General features: G+C 41.9%; 1 protein-coding gene across 1 annotated transcript; it reads left to right on the top strand.

Annotated features, from left to right (window-relative positions):
• LOC107634592 (ankyrin repeat and SAM domain-containing protein 6-like) lies at positions 22767-24037 on the top strand. The gene has a single exon (XM_016338021.2). The coding sequence runs from the start codon at positions 23091-23093 to the stop codon at positions 24033-24035; it is 945 nt and encodes a 314-aa protein (XP_016193507.1). The 5' UTR covers positions 22767-23090; the 3' UTR covers positions 24036-24037.

Raw genomic sequence — 24046 nt, 5'->3', positions numbered from 1 at the left:
GGATAAGGAGAAATAAGCTAAGAAAAAGGAAGAATACAACTCAGAAAAACCTCGAAGATATCATAACTACATTCCACTCTGAGTTTCTCTTGTAAAATTCTACAGGGAGATATGCCACACCGAAAAGCTTCCACCTCCTCAGCCTATTAAGCATAAAAAGACCAGAAGTAAAAAAGAATATTGCGAGTACCACAAGTTGTATGGGCATTCAACTAATGATTGCTATGACTTAAAGAATGTCATAGAAAACTGGCCAGGGAAGGTCGGCTAGAAAGGTACTTGGCCGAGAGATCAAATGATCAAAGAAAGATGAAAAGATATGAGGATGGAGGATGGCAAGAACTTTCCCCGCAAACTTCTGAACGACACATACATATGATAAATGGAGGGTTTGCTGAAGGAGGAATCTCAAAATCCTCACGTAAAAGACATCTGAAAGAGGTGTACCAAGTCAGAGAAGATAACAAAATTCCTGATTTACCAACCATCTCGTTCACCAAAGAAGATGCCCAATGGGTGACACCTGGCCACAATGACCCAGTAGTGATAACAATGATCCTCGCCAATACAAATCTCCACAGAACCCTGGTGGACCAAGGTAGTTTGGCGAACATACTGTTTAAGCCTGCTTTTGACAAACTCGGGCTAGAAGAAAAGGATCTGAAGGCATACCCAGATAACCTCTTCGGGCTGGGCGACACGCTGATCCGACCTTTTGCATTTATCTCTCTATACACCACCTTTGGAAAGGGCACAAAGTCAATGACGTTAAGCATCGACTACATTGTGGTCGACGTCATGTCAGGGTGCAATGCCCTAATAGGTCGGGCCACTTTAAACCAACTAGCAGCACTTGTCTCTACACCTCACTTGTGTATGAAATTTCCCATTGCAGAAGGAATCACCACCATAAAGGGAGATCAAAAGTTGGCACAAAAGTGTTACAATAAAAGCTTTAATTTAAAAGTAGCCTAGGTGGAAAAGAAGTCAACACTATTGAATTCGGTAGTGTCTGAACTTGGGAAGAACTATGTCCCCAACTTGAAGAGAAGATAGAAAAAGTGCAAATCGGGGATCATGTCGAAAAGAGTATAGGGGCCAACTTAGAGGAAGGGCTAAATGTATAGCTCATTGACCTCTTACGAAGAAACTCCCGCCTCTTTTCCTGGAAAGCCTTTAATATGCCTGGTATAGATCTTGATCTGATATCTTATAAACTCACTGTTTACCCAGGATCCTGACCTGTTCAGCAAAAGCATTAGAAAATCGGTCCTAAAAGGACATAGATCGTGGAGGAACAAATGCAGGCATTACTAGAAGCTGGATTCATAAGGGAGGTAAAGTATCCATTGTGGCTGGCTAATGTAGTTCTAGTAAAAAAGCAGAATGAAAAATGGATGATGTGTATTAATTACTCCGATCTCAACATGGCTTGCCTCAAGGATCCATACCCTCTCTCAAGCATTGATGCCCTGGTTGATTTGGCCTCAGGATATTAGTATTTGACCTTCATGGATACATATTCGGGATACAATCAAATCCCAATGTATAAGCTAGACCAGAAAAAGACCTCTTTCATCACTCCCAAGGCTAACTACTATTATGTAGTAATGCCTTTTGGACTAAAGAATGCAGAAGCCACATACCAACGACTGATGAACAAGGTATTTTCCTCCCACCTAGGAAAACTTATGGAAATATATATGGACGACCTGCTTGTTAAGACCAAGGACGACTTTGCTTTTTTGTTCGATCTCTCTGAGGTTTTTTCCACAATAAAAAAGCATGGAATGAGATTAAATCCTTCAAAATGTACCTTTGCAGTGGAGACCGAGAAGTTCTTAGGTTTCATCTCACTCAAAGAGGCATAGAGGCCAACCCGGATAAATGCACAACAATATTAGAGATGAAGAGTCCGACTTGTCTCAAAGAAGTCCAACAACTAAATGGAAGATTGGCAGCATTTTCCAGGTTCTTAGCAGGATCAGCATTGAAGTCTCTACTATTGTACTTGATACTTAAAAAGGGGAGTCAATTTGAATAGTCCCAAGAATGTGAGCAAGCCTTCCAGAATTTTAAAGCGTTTCTAGACCGACCCCCGATATTAACCCGACCTAGTCCAGGAGAAGAGTTTGTCCTCAACCTAGCAGTGGCAAGCCAAGCTGTAACCTCAGCCCTGGTCTGGGAAGGTGAGAACGGACAATAGCCCAGCTACTTTGTGAGCAAATCCCTACAAGGAGCAGAGCTAAACTATCAAAAGATAGAAAAGTTCTCATATGCTCTTATCTTCACCTCCCGAAGGCTCAGACCTTACTTCCAGGCTCACACTCTAAAGGTTTGAACTAATCAACCCATGAAGCATATCCTAAAGAAAGACATAGTAGGAAGGATGCTACAATGAGATGTGGAAATCTCCGAGTTCGATTTGAAATATGAAGCTCAGACAGTAATCAAGTCCTAGTATCTCGCCGACTTTATGGCCGAATACACTGAAAGTCAGGAAAGTCCGACAACTTGGAGCTTATATGTAGATAGATCATCTAATAAAGCCAGAAGTAGAGCAGCGGTCATCCTGAAAAATGAGCAAGGAACTCGGATAGAGATTTCACTAAGGTTCGAGTTTCCTATTTCCAATAACCAAGAAGAATATGAAGCCTTGCTTGTTGGTTTGAAGCTGGCTAAAGAAGTTGATAGTGTTTAGTGACTCCCAAGTAGTAAATTCACAAAATAATGGCACCTATCAAGCCAAAGATCCCAAAATGAAGAAGTACCTAAAGGAAGCCCAGGAACAACTAGCATAGTTTTCAAAAAGAGAGGTCTGATACATAGCTCAGAAATCCAATGCCCGAGCAGATTCTCTCTCCAAGTTAGCCAGTACCAAGCTAGGGAGAATAATAGAAGTCTCAACCGGAAAACTCTCCATGCATCGGCAGTATCAAAAGGAGATGACAGCTCGGACATAATGGTCATATTCAACCAAAATTTAGGATGATGACTCCCATAGTCAACTATCTTAAATTTGATATCATTCCTGAGGATGAAAAAGAAGCACAAAGACTTATAAGGGAAGCACAAAATTACACTTTAGCCCATTACATTCTATACAAAAGAGGGGCATTAACACCTCTATTAAAGTGTGTCCCGACCACTAATACCAAAGAGGTCCTAGTAGAAGTACACAATGGCATATATGGGAACCACTTAGGAGCCCGATCACTAGCCAAGAAGGTGATCCAAGCCGGCTTCTTTTGGCCGACTTTGCAAAGAGAAGTGGCCGAGTTTGTCAAAAAATTCCTGCCTTGCCAGAAGCATGCCAACTTCCATGTCGCACCTCCTGGAGAGCTCATCAGCGTCACCTCACCATGGTCATTCACAAAATGGGGTCTTGATCTTCTCAGACCATTCTTTCAAGCTCCAGGACAAGTAAAATACATCATAGTAGGAATTGACTATTTTACTAAATGGATTGAGGCAAAACCATTAGCAACCATCACAACCCAGGAAAGTCGGCAAGATGAAGCGACGAGGTACAAATTAATGTAAGAAGTTATATAAGCAATTCGTGAAACTGACCTTAACAATTAAGTCAGAACAAAACAAAATGTGAAAGTAACTTGGCAAAGTCCGATTACACGAGGTCGGAACTTATAAAGGGAAAACGCAATATTTTGTGCCAATCTATTTCGCCGACATCACTTTTAACTTAGTGAAAACACAACATTAAAAGTTGTCAAAGAAAATTTTCCAACTAAACAGCTGTATAGGCTAAGATATATTTTAAAAACGAAATAATCACTTATAACTTAAAATAATTATCAAAATGAAGAAAGGTATTTAACAAGATTCTAAAGTTGTTTAAAACTACAACTAAAGCAAAATGAAAATTGTTCAACCAACTACTATAAAGACCCTCAAATCAGGCCATTCAAAAGCTATGAAAACAAAGTTTACAGAGGATTAAGTTGTTCCCCTGTGACAGCATCATCGATTTGAACAGTGGAAGTTGGATCATATTCAGAAACTGGCATGGCGGGAATTAGACAAGTTGGAACAGGAAGGAGTTCACCACCAACGACGTCGCCTTTGGGTTGAACCTCTAGATCCTGGAAAGTCTAACCAACCTCTCTCCCCCCCTCCCTCGAAATCTTTGGGTCAGACAAAGGAGTATCATCATCATTCTCGGGAGTAGGAACAATCTTCCCATCTACCACTATGTTGTTCAGGCTGATCAGGAAAAGGTCCACCTAGGGAGCGATAACTCAAAACTGGGCCTTCAAATTTGCAACCTTCTCATCCATATCTTCGGCCACAAACTCCTCGAGATCCGCATATTTGTCCCGGGACTTAGTCACTTCATCCATAAGATCAAGCTTCTCCCCAAAGACACGGGTATAACTCTCCTCAGCTTCTTTTTTTTTCGACCCCTCTGACATAGCCAAGGCAACCTTGGCCTGTTTGATTTTGGCCCGAGCTTTACCAAGGTCGAAGAGCAGTGCATCCCTTTCCTCCTCGAACTCTTTCTTGGTCTCTTTCAACGAGGCCACCTCGGCCTGAGAAGCCACTAAAGAACTATGAGTGGCATTGAAGGGAGTCTTCTCCAACTCCATGACTAGGGCTGCACATATGCCCGCCATCCAAACTCCATCCCAGGCTAAGAGTTGAAGGTGACTTTTTATGGCCACGTCATCCATGATAATGTAGCTGTAAAGAAGGATGTGCTTTTCACTCCACGCAAGACCATCAAAGCCCTGCTCGTATATGCTCTCTGACTCTTAGGAGCAGGGTCGTCAGCAATAGCGGAAGGCCGAGTTACTTGTTTGGTTGGATCGGGAGGAGGAGTCAATTGAGAGGCTAGGTCAGGAATAATCTTCTGAAAAGATGAAGGTCCTAAGTCCGACTTCGCTGACGAGGAGAGGACAGCAGGGTCACAAGCTTCTTTCAGTTGAATGTTCCGTGCAACAACATTCTTTCTGGTAGCACAGAGAGTCTTCGTGGTAGCTGACTTAGGAGCTATCCTTTCTGTAACATCCAAATAAAGGAACATTAGTCATTAATAAAATTTTACAAGTAGAATCTATATAGGGAAGAGAAAACTACCTAGCTTGGACTGAAGTTGGCTCGGGTTCCCTAAATACCTCCTTGTGTTCAGATAAGGAGCTCGGCCCAAAACTCCTGGAACACCCCGACCACACACGACTCTACCTCATCTAAATCGTCCGAGTTGTACTTAACTATCACAGGGCTGTCTTCCCAATACAAAAGGAAGACGGGCTCATCCTCTTCATTCAAGAAAAAAGATCGCACACCCTCAATAGTTCGGACCTTAAAAAAGTAATTTTTAAAGTCATGAAAGGACTCATTATAGATGGCAAAGGCTTTTCTACCCTAGACAGCACGGAAAGATAGCCAACCTAGTTTCTTAGAACTAAAGGGTTTGGTGAGCACAAAGAGGTAAAAAAAGACATTGAGAGAAGGTCGGACATCTAACTCCCGATAAAGAAGTTGATATATTTTCAAGAAACTCCAAGAATTAGGATGCAATTAGGAAGGAGAAATGTTGCAGAATCTAAAGACCTCGGTCTCAAACTCAGAAAAAGGGAAGATAACCCCTAACTTTGTGAAAAAAACAATCATAGACATATGAAATGTCATTCCGACCTATCAAGTCGGGGGAAGCAAACTCTCTCCTCATGGTCGGCAACAACAATCTCATAGTTCCTCTCACTCTCTCGACATAAACATAGCCTATGATGCCTACGAAAGGCCTCAACATATTCAATATCAACAATAGGGACAGGGGTAAGGACAGATAAATCTACCCATGTCAAGTCGGACGGAGCCTTAGTAGACATCTTGTGAACTACTGAATGAAACATAAAAACTACACCTACAATATAATAAAATAAAAATAATCACTATAAATTGAGCAAGACAAGCTAAGCAATTAGAAGGTCAGGTCAACATCACAGGTCGACACCAATAACTTGGATAAAGACAACAATAACACATGCATCAACAAAATTTAAGAAGGGCGGGCAAGCATTGCGAAACCTTCCCAGAACTCAAATAGATATGCAATACCTCTAACACATAGAAATGAAGCCACCTTCTATATGAAAATGGCATCATTTTGGGGCATCATAGAATCCCACAGCAATAGTGAAAATGACAATCAAATCCACAGCGGCAGTAAAAACTGAAAATCTTTTCAAAACCAAAAATCAGATTTTCAAGAACACAAAACTCCAAAATGGCAATCACAAATAACACTTCACAACTATCATGGATACAACCCAGAAGACAGAAAAACAAAAAAAGATAGATAAGGGTACCAACCTTGAAGAAACGCAAAAAAAGAGGGCACGCCAAACTGCAAAAAACACGAACGATTCTCTCCCAGAGCATGAACAAGACATTCGAGATCCTCAAGATACAGGAATCTTAACGAAAGAAATAGTCATACAAACAACAAAGAACGGAGGAAGAAGAAAACAAAGAAAGTGAAAGAAGGAAAGAAAACGAACGTATCAGAAACGAAAAAAGTAAGAAGAGGAAAAAGTGAAGTATTTATAAGAAATAAAGGGGAAAAGAGACATTTTACACCCTTATTTAATAGTACGCATAGAGCCTAAGGAAACTGTAGCGTGACCCACGCCGTGTCATTAAACAGCACAATGATTCAAATTTTTTGAAACACGTCGAGTACCCGACTTCCCGAAGGGGACGTACCCAACAAAAGGAACTAAAGCCACAAATGCCTGATCCCGACCTTATAAAGCTCAGACTCAAGCATGGGCACTATTCATACCCTAACCCAAAGAAATAAAGCCAGACCCAATAAGAATAAAGGCTTACCCAAAATAGAATGGCCACTTCTACTTGCCCGACTTATTAAGGGGTCGGGTACGACAAGGGAGGTCCAGCCCTACTTATCTGAATAAGTAACTACCTCCCTAAATATCTCCTACTATCTCTAGAAGGTAGATCTCAACAAACTCCCAAGATAAAGGGAACTGTTATCTGCCAACAAAGGTGGAACTACTCCAAGAGGTGGTTATCTATTCTATTACAAATACACTGACACCCCTCAAGTATATTCAAGACCCAATTTACTAAAAATCTGCTTAAAGTCCTTGCTAACTTAAGCATCAAAGTCTCTTGTAGGTACCACCCCCACTTCCTTGCGAGAAATTCGGACGGTGACACTTCGACATCAAAACAAGTTGGACGCTGCCTTAGAAGGAGTCTAGACCTCACGTTCAGTCCCAAATCACTATTTCAAGTAACCTTCGGAACAGCTCTCATTTGAGTATATCTTGGTTACAGTATAAATGAGATATACTCTATTACTTAATACGTGTACATCTATGATACATTTACAGGTATGTGTGTCTTATCTCGCCTACAGAATAAATAAGATAAATAATAGAATATAACAATATAAATTATGTCCAAATTACATATACTTGTAAATGAAATATTTATTTTAAAAAAATTCCATCTTTTTCTTTCCAATTTAATATCCTTTATTTTTCAAAAGTTAAATAACCACATATGATATGTAAGTAACTGCAACAACATAAAACTAGATCAGGTATTTCTTAATTTTTCTTAAAGATGAATTGAATAATTTTTAAATTTAGCTATTACATTACAAATTCACACATCTACCCTCCTGTTACGTTGGGTAATTGGAGATTAGTGGGTTGGATTAGTTTGGCTGGCCCAATTGTCTGAATGAGGAAGTATCCAAGCGAATTGATGATCCAAGGCTCCCGTCTGACTTCAGTATGAGAGAATGGGGGTGGTACCTGTAAGGACACTCCTATGCCAAAGTCAGCAAAAGGAGTAAAACAGGTCTAGAGAGTATTGGAACCTTGAGATACCTGAGGGGTGTCAGTGTATTTATAGTGGTGAACCAATAACTATCGTTGAAGTAGTTCCACCTTTTAAGGTGGATAACCATCCCTTTATCTTAGGAAAGTTGAGATATGGCTCATGGAAGTGGGTTGAGAGATTTTAGGGGCAGTTACTCATTTGAATGAGTGTTTATCTGCCAGCTAATCTTCGTCTCCGACTTCTTTTAGAGCAAGTCGTGGTAAGAACCGACTTTGTAGGGAGGAGGTCGGTGTAGGGCGAGGCTCAATCCTTTGGATTGGGCCTTCCGTTTGGACCTGGGCCTTATCATTGGGCCAGGGTATGAACGGTGCCCCTACTCGAGCCCAATTTCTTTGAAGACTTGGGTTCGAGTATTCTACTTGGGTTCGTAGCCGACTTGTGAGGGAACCGACGTGATTGTTCGGAACCGACGTGACTTTCGTGACTTTTGATTTTCACAGTTACGTCTAATCAAACGTCACGTCTGTTAGGAGTTTGTGTAGGTATTAATTACCTTGGTAATGGTGCACCCATTAATGACCGCTTTCCGTTTTTACCATTATGCCCCTAACGTGCTTCTAAATACCTTCCCTCTCTTTCGTTGTTTTGTTTTTGCAATTTTTCAAATTTTCTTCTTCTCTGTTCGTGGGGCATTCTTTGTTTGAAGGCTTTCATCTTCCTCTTCCTTATTTTCAGGCAAAAGGTTAGTCTTTTCTCCTCGTCTCTTTTATGAAATGCTTCTGTTTGCATACCTTTACTTTTTTAGAGAGAGGAGTTGACTTCGTAGGCTTTTTGTTTGATTCCGTATTCCCTTAGAGACCCTGTTCTTGATCTTTTTTCTTTTTCCTTTGTAGGTTTCGCTAATCCTTTTTAGGAAAAGAAAAATGACTTCCATAGAAACTCTTGCTCAGTGGGTCGATGTTACGGTCTTAGGAGAGGAACCTCTAGTTGATACTGATTTTATTACTGACCTTCGCACTCGTCACCGGCTCTGCACCTCTGATGAGGATGAGCCAAAGTATGAACTTCTTGCCCCAGGTCTGGAAGACTGGGTTTGCTTTGGGAGGGCTTCAGAGGTAGCCCCTCATTTCTTTTATATGTACGAGAGCATGATCACCCGCCTGAGCATTTTTCTCCCTTTCTCTGACTTTGAGATTGCTGTTTTACGTCACTGCCGTGTTGCACCTACCCAGCTTCACCCCATTTCCTGGAATTTTCTGAAAATTTATCAGTTTATCAGCCATGCTTTGGACTTTCCGACTTCTTTGAGGATTTTCTTTTTTCTCTTTCACATGACTAAGCCCTTCAGTGGGCAAAATAATAAACAACAGTGGGTGCCTTTCCGAGCTATACAAGGTCGAAGAGTCTTTACCCTTTTTGATGAATCTTTCCATGACTTCAAAAACTATTTTTTCAAGGTTCAAGCCGTAGAGGGTCACCACCCCTTTTTCCTGAACGAGAATTCTTCTCCTTGCTTTCCTCTGTACTGGTTGGAGGCCTCCCCTTGTGAGAAATATAGTTTGGATGATCTGGATGAAGTGGAGGCAGCCATTGTGGGGTTCCTCCGAGAAGTGTGGGGGAGAGCCCCATATCTGGATACCAAAAAATTTCTCCAGGGGTCGCCGACCTTTGTCCAGACACAGCTAGGTAGCTTTTGTTTTTCTACTTTGCTTCCGACTTGCGATTTGTTTTTACCGACTTGTCTAACTTTTTTGGCTACTAATTGTTTTTTACAGAGATGGCGAAGAAGAATTCCAGTGAGTATTACCAGAGAGTCCAGGAGGCCAAGGCGAGGTCTCGTGTCAGGACTGGCGGCGCCAGGGTAACTGGTTCTCCTCTTCCTCCTCCTCATCCTCCTTCTTCCCGAAGTTTGGGGGTTCCTTCTCAACCCATCGTCATTTCATCCTCGGCTTCTTCTCAGCCGCCCCCTACTCCCCGATCTTCTCCTGAGCCAGAGAAGAAGAAGCGCAAGACTTTAGAGTCTAGTTCTTCTTTTGAAGGTGAGGCTAAGGTGGATGCTCCTGCATTTATCCGGAAATACATCTATCTCCATACTCGTATAGGTATGGATGATGTTTCTATCCGGAACCACCTCACTATTCTGGCTCAGGAGAATGTCAGGGCGACGGCGGTGTGCACCAAGTTTCTTGATATTTTTTAGAAGACTCCTCTTAGCTCTCTGGGTTCAACTTCGAGGGTTGAAGAGTTGGAGGAAAGGCTTCTCATATATCAGAAACATGAGAAGGAGTTGAAGAAGGAGGTCGCTGAGTTGAAGGAGGAGAGGGATGTCCTTCGGAAGAAGGAGAGCAAGTTACAAGCCCAATGCAATATGGAGGAGGGCTTGAGGAAGAAGGCGCAGGAGAGTTATTCAAGATTGTTCGAGGACCTCATGACGGTGAGGAAGGACTTGTTGAATTCTCGGACTGCTTATGCCGAGTTGGAGGACTCTATTGCTGAATGAGCCGAGGAGGCCTGAAGGATTTTTGAGGAGCAGGTCGGAGTCCTTGCTCCCGACCTTGATCTCACTCCTTTGGATCCTGACAAGATTGTCATTGATGGTGCCATAGTTTATCCTCCTCCCTCCCCTAAGCCTGTCACCGATTCCGATCTGAAGACTCGGGGGCAGAGGATAATCGAGTCCCCTCATCGTTCAAAGGATGCTCCGAGTTTCTCAAGGCCTCGTTCAAAGGATGCTCCGAGTTCCTCAAGGCCTCATGGAACCTCCTCTCTGTCTCCTATGGATACTTCCCTCCCTGGTACTGATGGTGCTCCGACTACTCTTCCTGGCTCTGGTGGTGATCCGACTACTTTTCCTGGCTCTGGTGGTGATAATCTCTGAAAATTTGTTGGCTATATGGGGGCCCGGCCTGTGGGTCCCCTCTTTTTTAAACTCTTTTTATGTTTGTTGTGGTGATTTGGTTGACATTTCTCTTGACTTTTTGAGGCCGTAAACAAAATATTTATAAATACCCTTTTTGGATAAGGGTTTAAGTTACCTTTTGTGTGCATGCTTTTCTGATCTTGATACTTTAGAGAATTTCTTCGACCTTTTTTGAAAACCTATTCTTTGGCTTGTCTGTCCTCCTGAGACCTTTCGCTTTAAGGACTTAGGACAGTATTTATGCTTTTTAGTAGGTTTTTCGATCTCTTTTTTGCTATTCCTTATACTCAACTTTGTGATTTATTGAGTTTCTATGGCTTAGGTTATTTTTACGATGCGTTTTCCTTTCTACTCGGCTTTTCACTCCGACTTATGAGTCGGTATGTTTCCGAGTCTCTTACTATCAACTTTTATAACCTCTTTACACCGACTTGTACCTCGTCGTTTTATCCTGACGACCATCTAGGTCGGTTCATGGGATTTTCATGCTTTGTCGAGCTTAAGTCGGCGCGTTTCGTAGAAAGAAAAATAAATGAGAAGGAATTTATAAGAGATATTGTAAAAGATCTTTATTTATTTGGGAAGGTACTTTACTGCTATTAAGGGTTTTTAATAATTTATTCCCCCTTAGCCTCTACTATGACGCCTAATTAAAAACCCTTCTTCAGAAAAAACCCTTTGACTTTTGGGAAAAAAATCGTGAAGTTGGGAAAAGAGTACATCAGGGAGTAGAGTTCACTTTTAACTATAGTACATTTTCATGTTACAAGCATGCCACGATCTAGGTAACTCGGTGCCGCTTAGGTCGGTCACCTTATAGTAACCTTTTCCTAAGACCTCGCTAACTTTGTAGGGTCCTTTCTAATTGGCAGCGAGCTTTCCTTCCCCCGATTTGTTGACTCCAATGTCGTTTCTGATCAAAACCAAGTCGTTTGGGGTGAAACTCCTTCGAATGACTTTTTTGTTATACCTGGTAGTCATCCTTTGTTTCAATGCTGCTTCTCTTATCTGGGCTTGTTCTCAGAGTTCGGGGAGCAATTCAAGCTCCTCTTTGTGCCCCTGTATGTTCCCGATTTCATGGTGGAGAATCACCCTTAGGCTTTACTCACTGATTTCCACTGGTATCACAGCTTCTACGCCATAGACAAGTCAGAAGGGTGTTTCTCCAGTGACAGATTATGGCGTCGTCCAATAAGCCCATAACACTTGTGGGAGCTCTTCTGTCCAGGCTCCCTTTGCTTCTTGTAGTCTTTTCTTTAGCCCTGCCAGTATGACTTTGTTGGCTGCCTCGGCTTGTCCATTGGCTTGTGGATGTTCCACCGAGGTGAACTGGTATTTGATTTTCATACTGGCCACTAGGCTTCTGAAGGTAGAGTCGGTGAACTGAGTTCCGTTGTCTGTAGTAATGGAATAAGGTATTCCATGCCTTGTGATGATATTTTTGTAGAGGAACCTCCGACTTCTTTGGGCTGTGATGGTGGCCAATGGTTCTGCTTCTATCCACTTTGTGAAGTAATCTATTCCCACGATCAAGTATTTGACTTGTCCTGGCGCCTGGGGAAAAGGACCTAACAAGTCCATTCCCCATTTTGCGAAGGGCCATGGAGAAGTTATACTAATGAGCTCCTCAGGGGGAGCCACGTGGAAATTTGCATGCATTTGGCAAGGTTGGCATTTTTTCACAAATTCTGTGGCATCTTTCTGCAAGGTCGGCCAGTAGAATCCAACTCGGATTACTTTCCTGGCTAGTGACTTAGCTCCGAGATGGTTTCCGCAGATCCCATTATGGACCTCCTCTAGCACTTCAGTGGTCCTTGAGGTCGGTACGCACTTCAAAAATGGCGTTGATATTCCTCTTTTATAAAGGATATTTTTCACCAGAGTGTAATATTGTGCTTCCCTCCGGACTTTCTTAGCCTCTTTTTCCTCTTTGGGGAGGATGTCGAATTTTAGGTATTCGACCAAAGAATTCATCCATCCGAGGTTTAGCCCGGATACCTCAAGGACATCTTGTTTGCCCTCTGCTTTCACTACAGAGGGCTCTTGGAGAGTTTCCTGGATCAGGCTTCTATTATTCCCTCCTGGCTTAGTACTTGCTAACTTGGAGAGGGCGTCTGCTCTGCTGTTGAGATCCCGAGTTATATGCTTAACCTCGGTTTCCGCAAAGTGCCCGAGGTACTCCAGAGTTTTTTCCAGGTATCTCTTCATGTTTGGATCTTTGGCCTGATACTCTCCATTTATCTGGGAGGTCACCACTTGAGTGTCACTGTATACCATCACTTTCATTGCACCGACTTCTTCTGCCAGTTTCAATCCTGCAATCAGGGCTTCATATTCTGCCTGATTATTTGAAGCTGGGAATTCAAATTTGAGGGATACCTTTATTTGAGTTCCCCTTTCATCCACCAGTATTATGCTTGCGCCGCTTCCTACCTTATTTGAGGATCCATCTACATAGAGTTCCCATGTAGTTGGCTTTTCCTCTTCGTCTCCTGCGTACTCTGCTATGAAGTCAGTGAGGCATTGGGCTTTGATTGCTGTCCGAGTTTCATACTTCAACTCGAACTCGGAGAGCTCTATTGCCCATTGAACCATTCTCCCTGCAACATCCGTCTTCTGGAGGATTTGCTTCATGGGTTGGTTCGTTCGGACTCTTATTGTATGTGCTTAAAAGTAAGGCCGTAGCCTTCGTGAGGCTATTACTAAGGAGTAGGCAAATTTTTCTAGTTTGTGATACCTCAGCTCGGGACCCTGGAGAACTTTGCTGATGAAGTAAACTGGATACTGTCCGACCTCGTCCTCCCTTATCAGGGCTGATGCGACAGCTTTGTCTGCTACGGACAAATATAGGACGAGATCTTCCCCGACTAGAGGTCGGGTTAGGATTGGTGGTTGGCTCAAGAACCTTTTGAACTCCTGGAACGCTCCTTCGCATTCTGGAGTCCATTTGAACTGGCATCCCTTTCTTAATAAAGAAAACAGTGGAAGGGATTTGAGTGCTGATCCTGCCAAGAACCTGGAGAGGGTTGCAACTCGGCCATTCAATTGTTGAACCTCTCTTAAGCAAGTCGGGCTCTTCATTTCCAGGATAGCTTTACACTTATCAGGATTTGCTTCAATCCCTCTCTGTGTTAACATAAAACCTAGGAATTTCCCAGCCTCCACCACAAAAGTACACTTTGCGGGATTTAGCCTCATCCCGTGTAACCTTAGGGTGTCGAAGACTTGCGAGAGGTCTGACAAAAGGTCGACTTCTTCCTTGGTTTTTACTAGCATGTCGTCGACGTAGACTTCCATTAAGCTCCCTAGGTGAGAAGCGAACACCTTGTTCATCAGCCTTTGATATGTGGCCCCTGCATTTTTTAATCCAAATGGCATGACCACGTAGCAAAAATTAGCTCTGGGCGTGATGAATGATGTTTTCTCCTGGTCTGGCTCATACATCGGGATTTGGTTATATCCCGAGTAGGCATCCATGAATGACAAGTATCGATATCCCGAGCTAGAGTTTACTAGGGTATCAATACTTGGGAGTGGATAAGGGTCCTTGGGACATGCCTTATTTAAGTCAGTATAGTCGACACACATTCTCCATTTGCCATTTTGCTTCTTGACTAGCACTACATTTGCTAGCCATGTTGGATATTTGACTTCTCTGATGAAGCTGGCTTCTAGGAGTGCCTGTACTTGCTCTTCCACCGCTAGGGCTCGTTCCGGGCCGAGCTTGCGCCTTCTCTGTTGTACAGGTCGCAACCCCAGATATACCGAGAGCTTGTGGGACATGAGCTCGGGGTCTATCCCAAGCATGTCGGAAGCTTTCCAGGCAAAGAGGTCAGAATTGTCTCTTAGGAGCTTAGTCAGCCCTTGCTTTAGGGTTTCCCCCAGGTTGGCTCCTATGTTGGTATTCCTCCCTTCCTCTTTGCCGACCTGTATTTCCTCAGTTTTTCCTCCTGGCTGTGGTCGCAGCTCTTCTTTGGCCCTTGCACCACCGAGCTCTATAGTGTGAACCTCTTTGCCTTTTTCCCTCAGGTTCAGGCTTTCATTGTAGCATTTTCTTGCCAACTTCTGGTCTCCCCGTACCGTTGCTATTCCCGCAGGTGTCAGAAATTTCATGCAGAGATGGGGGGTAGACACCACCGCTCCGAGTCGATTTAGGGTAGCTCTGCCGATTAGGGCATTATATGCTGACCCTACGTCGATGACTATAAAGTCTATGCTCAGAGTTTTGGATTTTTTCCCCTTTCTGAAGGTAGTGTGGAGGGGTAGAAATCCCAGTAGTTTTATTGGCATGTCGCCAAGCCCGTACAAGGTGTCGGGGTAGGCTCTTAACTCCTTTTCACCCAACCCTAGTTTGTCAAACGCAGGCTTGAAAAGGATGTTTGCAGAAGTTCCTTGATCTACTAGGGTTCTGTGGAGATGGGCATTGGCTAGGATCATGGTTATCACCACTGGATCGTCGTGTCCAGGGATTACTCTTTGCCCATCTTCCTTTGTAAATGAGATGGTAGGGAGGTCGGATGATTCATTTCCGACCTGGTAGACTCGCTTGAGGTGTCTTTTGCGAGAGGACTTGGTGAGTCCCCCTCCCGCGAATCCGCCTGAGATCATATGTATATGTCTCTCCGGAGTCTGCGGTGGTGGGTCTCTTCTATCTGTGTCATCTCGATTTCTCTTCCCATGATTGTCCGACCTTTCTATGAGATATCTGTCAAGTCGGCTTTCTCTGGCCAACTTTTCTATCACATTTTTAAGGTCGTAACAGTCGTTTGTTGAGTGACCATAAATTTTATGGTACTCGCAGTAGTCGCTGCGACTCCCCTTTTTTTATTTTTAATGGGCCTGGGAGGTGGCAGCCTTTCAGTATTGCAGATCTCTCTGTATACGTCCACTATGGAAATCTTTAGAGGAGTATAAGAGTGATATTTCCTGGGTCTGTCGGGACTGATGTCTTCTTTCTCCTTGTGCTCCCTCTCCCTCTCTTTTATCGAGGGAAGGTGCGCAGGTTGCCAACTCGACTCTCTCAGTCTAGCATTTTCCTCCATGTTGATGTACTTTTCAGCTCATTCCTGCACATCACTTAAGGAGGTGGGGTGTCTTTTTGATATGGACTGTGAGAAGGGACCTTCTCTTAGTCCGTTGACCAGCCCCATGATAACTGCCTCGGTGGGCAGGTCTTGAATCTCTAAGCATGCCTTGTTGAACCTTTCCATATAATCTCGTAGAGGTTCTCCGACCTCCTGATTTATTCCTAGGAGGCTCGGTGCATGCTTTACTTTATCTTTCTGAATGGAGAACCTCATTAGAAACTTCCTCGAGAGGTCCTCGAAGCTGGTGACCGACCTTGGAGGGAGGCTATCGAACCACTTCATCGCTACTTTCGATAAGGTGGTCGGGAAAGCTTTGCAGCGCGTCGCGTCAGAAGCCTTAGCTAGATACATCTGACTTTTAAAATTGCTTAAATGATGCTTTGGATCTGTGGTTTCGTCATAGAGGTCCATATCGGGGCTTTTAAAGTTTCTTGAAACTTTTGCCCTCATTATGTCTGACGAACGGATTTTTGACGGTTTAGAATTTCACAAATGAAGTCTCGTTGAAGTATAGTCTCCAAACCAACAATAATCCTTTCATGCAAAAATTTGTTTGTCACAAGTACAAACCCCTAAAATCTATAAACCGACGCGCCACCATACGTATAGCAACTATGGCAAATCTTATATCGTTTCGAAGCCCCGGATGTTAGCTTTCCAACCCAACTGGAACCGCATCAATTGGACCTCTGTAGCTCAAGTTATGGTCATTTAAGTGCAAAGAGGTCGGCTTGACAGCTTTCCAGTTCTTTCATTTCTTCATGAGTTCTCCACCTTTTCATGCTTCTTTCTTCATTCCCTTGATCCAATCTTTGCCTTCTAAATCTGAAATCACTTAGCAAACATATCAAGGCATCTAATGGAATCAAGGAGAATTAAATTTAGCTATTTTAAGACTTAAAAAGCATGTTTTCACTCTTAAGCACAATTAAAGGAGAATTTACAAAACCATGCTATTTCATTGGATACATGGGAGCAAGTAGGGTCAAGATCATATAACGATTCATGAATCCTACCAATTCGAATATCAAAATGAAGTTCAAGTAGACTTGCGAGAAGAACGCTCATGAAAGCCGGGAATCAAGGAATTGAGCATCGAACCCTCACCGGAAGTGTTTGCACTCTAGTCGCTCGGTGTTTGGGGTTGATTCTCTCAATTCTCCCCTAATCATGCTTTCCAAGATTTGTTTTTCTTCTAACAATCAACAATTATTCAATGCATGCATACATGTATCATGAGGTCTTTTCTTTAGGTTGTAATGGGCTAGGGTCAAGGTAGGATCATATATGGCTAGTGGACTTAAGGATTTGAATCTTTGATTAACTTAAACTTTTCCACCTAACCTATATGATGACCTATACAATTAAGTACTAATCTAACTACCCATTCCTCACTTTTTCACATACTCATGCATTTTCTTTTCATTTCACAACACTTATGCATTGATTCTTATTGAGCTTCACTTTGGGGCATTTTGTCCCCTTTATTGCTCTGCTTTTTTTTTTTCTTTCTTTTTCTATATACATTTTTCTTTTCTTTTCTTTTTTTTTTCTTTTTCACTTTTATTTCTTTTTCTTTTCATTTTTTTCTTTTTCTTTCAAACTATACACAAGAACATCAATCCATAAGGTCTATACATTTAATTAACGCATGAGTATGTACCCAATTCCCAATATTTACAATAATAATACAAAACTACCCTTTTATTCACCCAATGTCCCAAGGTTCCCACACTTGAATGATACTCACACACACTAGCCTAAGCTAATCAAAGATCCAAATAAAGACTTTTATTGTTTTTCGCTTTAAGGCTTGTAATGTGCTAAATTAAGAACAAAGTGGGTTAATCGTAGGCTCAAATTTGGCTAACAAAGGAAGATAGAAGGTAAGGCCATTTGGGTAAGTGAGCTAATGAAATGATGGCCTCAATCATATAAATGCATGAATACACAAAATAATGGACATAAAGAATCAAACAAATCAAAGATCACAATCATAGAAAGAGAACAATTACACGCACGAAGGCAAATAAGTGGTTATAAGATGTAACCACACCATTAGGCTCAAATCTCACAAGCTTGTGTTCTTAGCTCAAAACCATGTTCCAAAATAAATTCTTTCAAGCAAGTTCAACAAAAATTTTCAAATTGGTAGGGTGCCCTAAAAACAATTTTCTTGGAAAAGAAATCATCACCATAACCAAGTAGTCCTAATAACAAAGAAGTGGTAAAAATATGTACAAATTCTAACTAACATGCAACCTATCATGCAATGCAATAGCTACTCTAACAAAGAAAAATAAAAAAATTTGGTGTTGAAAAAGGAAATTGTTACCCATGGAGATCGGTCGAATGACCTCCCCACACTTGAAGATTGCACCGTCCTCGGTGCATGCAAAGAAGAGCAAGGTGGATGGGTTGCTACAATTGATGAGCTTCTTCGTAAGGTTGTGCGGATGACTTGTTCGTTGCCCCATTTAGAATCTTTTCCGTTTCCTCCTTTCTTGGTGGCTAGCCTAAAAGGGGAGAAAAAGAAAGAAAATTAAGCCTACAACAAAGATATCAAAGTAAATAGAACATAGGCGGGGGCTAATGCCAAATAAGAGTATGATTCTCTACTACATGGTAGCTACAACATGTGAGTGAGAAATCAATATAAGCAAAAGGCATATCAACTGATACTTGATGCAAGAGTAAAGTTAAAGCATGGCGAGTATATTGAGCATCAAGATCAAATAAGAATTGACACAAACAAGATTAGTGATACGCATGAAAGCATTTGATTCTTATCCTAACTCAATGATGAAGCGGTACAAGAAAAAAAAAACAAAGGGTAATGAATTAGGAAGGACTAAAGCACTAATCTTGTGTGTTGACAATCCCAAATCTTGTTTTTGCACCCATCTTCAAGTTGATCATCATAGCTCCAATTGGGTGTCATTACCTTAGAATTCTCAAAGAAGCTTCCAAACAACCTTCTAGACCCATGCCATTTGATTTTACACCAACCATTGCCATTCAACTTTGAGCATGCAACCATCATGAACTTGGAATGATGTTTCCAACCACTACACAACTCTCTCTTACTCTTAACTCCACAAAGAACTCTAAGTTGACCATCATTTTCAATCAAACAATATTCAAGCGAGAAAGTAAAGCTTATGGATAAGAATTTTACCCACTTGAATGTTGTGTTGGATGGTGACTCGGAAAGAGAGACCTCCCCACACTTAGATAATGCAAGGTCTACTTCCTTGTGCTCTTCTTTATGTATTTCCACCTCTTTGCGAGCTTCCTTGATTTCAACCTTTCCCCTTTTATCACATAGCTTGGTGTTGTCTTCAAGAACTTTGATTTCTTGCCTAATGGGAGGTGGTTCAATTTTGGATAGAAATTCATTGATGAATAAATCCATTTCTTGGTCAACCTCTTCATATTCTTCAATTTCGATATACACCATGCCAACATTTTCCTCTTGGTAGCTCTCTTTCTCATTGCTCACCAAGGGTATGGGAGGTTGTGCACACTCTTTTATACTTTCAATTCTCCTTCATGCTTTGCTCTTCTTTTGACTTCTCACATGTGGTCACGGAGGTACCTTGAGTATTCAAGCATTGGTGGGCTAAAGTGTGCACCACCTTGGTCAAATTGGTCACAAACTCAAGTGTATCCCGCTTCATGGCTTCTTGTCCTTGAAGTAACAAAGTGAGAGGATCGTCTATTGGGGCTTGGGGTGAATAGGAAGGTTTATTATTTTGGAGAGAGGGTTCATGGTAGGAAGGTGGTTCTTCTTGGTAAAGGGATGGAGATGATGAGTATTGAGGTGGTTCTTGGGAGTAATCTTGATATGGTTGTGGTGATTCTAGAGGTTCTTGCTCATAATGGCCATAAAAATATGGTATGGATGATTGGTTATATGATGGATATGGATCATAGGGTGGTGCTTGGTGATGAGAGGCTTGTGAGAATGGTTGAGGTTCATGTTGAGGGTACGAGTCATAGGCATATGGTGGTGGTTGGTTGTCATAAAAGGAGCCACCATAGCCATTAAATTGGCATGCATTAGGATGGAAATTATACCTATAAGTGTCCGGAGGTTGTTGCCAATAGGAGTGATCAATTCCTTGAGGCTCTTCCCATCTTTGTTGGTTCCATCCATGGTACATGTTACCATTAAAGTCCACATTTCCTACAACACACTTAGAACCAAACTCAAAGCCAAAGTGAGAATTCATTATGGAAAAACAAAATAAAACTAACAAAATCTAGTAAACAAGCAAAAGACAAACTATTTACACTATTCACATATGTACAATAACCAATAACATAACACCATTGCAAGTCCCCGGCAACGGCGCCATTTTGACGAACGGATTTTTGACGGTTTAGAATTTCACAAATGAATTCTCGTTGCAAGTATAGTTTCTAAACCAATCACTAATCCTTTCATACAAAAAGTTGTTTGTCACTGAACTAGGTGGCAGCAACGGCGCGTGCGCGTTAACGGCGCGTGCGCGCCACCATACGTGTAGCAACTATGGCAAATATTATATCGTTTCGAAGCCCCGGATGTTAGCTTTCCAACCCAACTGGAACCGCATCAATTGGACCTCTGTAGCTCAAGTTATGGTCATTTAAGTGCAAAGAGGTCGGCTTGACAGCTTTCCGGTTCTTTCATTTCTTCATGAGTTCTCCACCTTTTCATGCTTCTTTCTTCATTCCCTTGATCCAATCTTTGCCTTCTAAATCTGAAATCACTTAGCAAACATATCAAGGCATCTAATGGAATCAAGGAGAATTAAATTTAGCTATTTTAAGACCTAAAAAGCATGTTTTCACTCTTAAGCACAATTAAAGGAGAATATACAAAACCATGCTATTTCATTGAATAAATGTGGGTAAAAGGTGATAAAATCCCCTAAATTCAATACAAGATAAACCGTCAAATTGGGGTTTGTCAATGTCCTCACTAAAAAGGTCCTCCCCTCCTGGGGGCGACTCTTCTCGATCGTCACGGGAGTTCCGACCTTTGAGGGAGGATTCTAACTTTAAGAGTTTTTTCTCTAACTCTTTTCGTCGATCCATCTCCTCTCTTAGGTGCTTTTCTATCTCCCTTTGTCGCTTCCGTTCCTGTTCCAGCTGTTCCAAGCGACTTTGGTGGACATGGACTAGCCCCATTAGTTCAGTTGCGTGGGGTGGTCCATCTTTTTCTGATTCACGTCCCTCCGAGAAATTTGTCTTCGGATTTTTAAATCCGGAGGTTCCTTCCCTATGTTAGTCGTTGGTTTCCTGGTGGAGGGTCAGGTCTGCGTCGTTGTTTCCGGTATCCAGATTCTCTTGTTCGGAATCCGACGCCACATGACCATCTTCAGGGGATACATCCGCCATTACTGGCTGATCTCTCGGGTCCCCGGCAACGGCGCCAATGTTACGTTGGGTAACCAGAGATTAGTGGGTTGGATTAGTTTGGCTGGCCCAATCGTCTGAATGAGGAAGTATCCAAGCGGATTGATGATCCAAGGCCCCCATCCGACTTCAGTATGAGAGAATGGGGGATGGTACTTGCAAGGACACTCCGATGCCAAAGTCAGCAAAAGGAGTAAAACAGGTCTAGAGAGTATTGGAACCTTGAGATACCTGAGGGGTGTCAGTGTATTTATAGTGGTGAACCAATAACCACCGTTGAAGTAGTTCCACCTTTTAAGGTGGATAACCGTCCCTTTATCTTAGGGAAGTTGAGATATGGCTCCTGAAAGTGGGTTGAGAGATTTTAGGGGCAATTACTCATTTGAATGAGTGTTTATCTGCCAGCTAATCTTCGTCCCCGACTTCTTTTAGAGCAAGTCGTGGTAAGAACCGACTTTGTAGGGAGGAGGTCGGTGTAGGGCAAGGCTCAATCCTTTGGATTGGGCCTTCCGTTTGGACCTGGGCCTTATTACATCTTGTAAATGAAATATTTATTTTAAAAAAATTTCATTTTTTTCTTTCCAATTGAATATCCTTTATTTTTCAAAAGTTAAATAACCACATATGATATGTAAGTAACTGCAACAACATAAAACTAGATCAGGTATTTCTTAATTTTTTCTTAAAAATGAATTGAATAATTTCTAAATTTAGCTATTACATTACAAATTCACACATCTACCCTCCAACACACAATGATATAAGTTTTTATATTCCATTGCATGAATTAAACTCATTCTAGATGTAGCTGCATGAAGGCCAACAAATCTATTACTTGTGCCAAGCTTTGTTTGTGTTTTTCCGTGCTTTAATACTGTGAAACTATCTTTATGCTTAAGAAAGTATTAGATCATTAATGTGTCTATTAATTTATTCTTTCTTATTCAATGTGGGTAATACATAGTAATAAATTTGTAATAAGATTTATTATATAAATATTAATATTTTAGGGCAGAAAAACTTGTACATTGATTTTTCTTCAATTTTTTTTATATAAACGAACACTTATTTGCAAATTTATGAACTTTTATTGGTTATCACTTGTCATGTTTGCTTAAAATTATTTTTTTCTTTATTGTAAACACTATTATATTTTAGATATGAAATTAGACGGGCGAATGGCATTTAACAATTGCTTTTTGCCATCTCGCACTTTACTACGAGGAATCAATTACTGTTATCTCTTCTCCTTTTACCGTATAATGTAAAGTTTATTGGTTTTTCCCATATAATGATTGTAAATTTGTAATTTATGGCAACACTACTCTACGATTGCAAATAATCCAACTCTAATGGTGTCTCTCCCTAGTAGGCTGCATTTAAAAGAAAAATTAAAATAAAAAAATAAAAGACAAAAATTAAATAAAAATATTTCTAAAAATATTAAATTTTAATTTCTATTTCAAAAAATTTCAATTTTTTATATCTTTATATTTTAAAATATTAAAAAACTAAAATTTGAGAATTAGGTCGCATCCTAAACCTTGAAATTTTAATTTTTTGAGGCCTTGGAAGCGCACAACCAACTTTTATCACTTCATTTGCTCTCCCCACTTCCCACTCTGCTCCGCCTCAACCTTCAACCCTCTCGTCTTCTTCACCATCCATCTCTCTCTCTCTCATCCACAAATTAAGTACCTTTTCACACTTTCTTTCCCTTCACTGCTCCAATCAACCACAGAAAAGTTTTTCTTTTCTTTTTAAGAAAATAAAGACAAAAACAGAGAAACCTACTCCCCATTTCTGATTTGTATTATTCTCACTCTGTTCCACACCCAATGGCAGAGATTCAGCCGCCGGAGGCTCAGATTAATGGCGGCGCCGGAACCCTAATTTTGAATTCCTGCGAGCCTCTCGCCTCCAAGCGCCAGAGGAGGCCCAGTGTTCGATTGGGTGACATCGGCGGCGACCACCACTATGAATCCCACCACCGCCGCGCCAACACCACCAAGCAATGGAAGCTCCCCTCCTTCGACCACCACCGCAAGGACCACCCAACCGCCTCCGCCGCCTCCTCAGGTAAACCCTCTAAGACCCGACCTTTAACCAATTTGAGCACTTCCTCCGCTCCCGCCGGAGAGTTCGACGAAACCCTAGTGGGCGACGAGAGGGAAGGGAACCATAACAACAACATCGATGGTGTCGCAATTGGTAGCTGGAAAGTGAAGGAATCCAAGAAAAGGGGTTCCAAGAGGGTCAGATCGAATTGGATTCCAAGAATCGACGAAGGTGGCGGTGGCGCTGGCACTGGAGGTGAGGAGGAAGAGAAGTACAGTGGGGGCGACGAGGGGGATGACGGGTGTCGGGAATTTGATTTTGAAAATTCTGAAAGCCCTACGAAGGATCAGAGCCCTGTGAATTCAATGGAGAATTTTGGGGTTGATGGGAACAGGAGGTCCTTCAAGGGTCGGGATCACCATAATCATCAAGATGGAATTGAGTTATCTGGGCCCTCAGATACTAATGGAAGGGATTGGAGAGGGGCTAGTTTTGATAGGAACGGGAATGGTGGGAGGGCGAGGTTTGGTGAAGATGGTGTTAGGGTTTGGCTTAATGGGTTAGGATTGGGTCGTTATGCACCTGTGTTTGAAGTTCATGAGGTCGATGATGAGGTTCTTCCAATGTTGACACTTGAGGATCTCAAAGACATGGGGATTAGTGCTGTTGGCTCAAGAAGGAAAATGTACTGTGCAATTCAGAAGCTTGGAAAAGGATTCTCCTGAGATCAAACAAT

Source organism: Arachis ipaensis, chromosome B03 (genome assembly GCF_000816755.2).
Source record: "Arachis ipaensis cultivar K30076 chromosome B03, Araip1.1, whole genome shotgun sequence".
Classification (NCBI taxonomy): Eukaryota; Viridiplantae; Streptophyta; class Magnoliopsida; order Fabales; family Fabaceae; genus Arachis; species Arachis ipaensis.
Note: the sequence above shows the minus strand (reverse complement) of the source record. Positions and strands in the feature narration are given on the sequence as shown.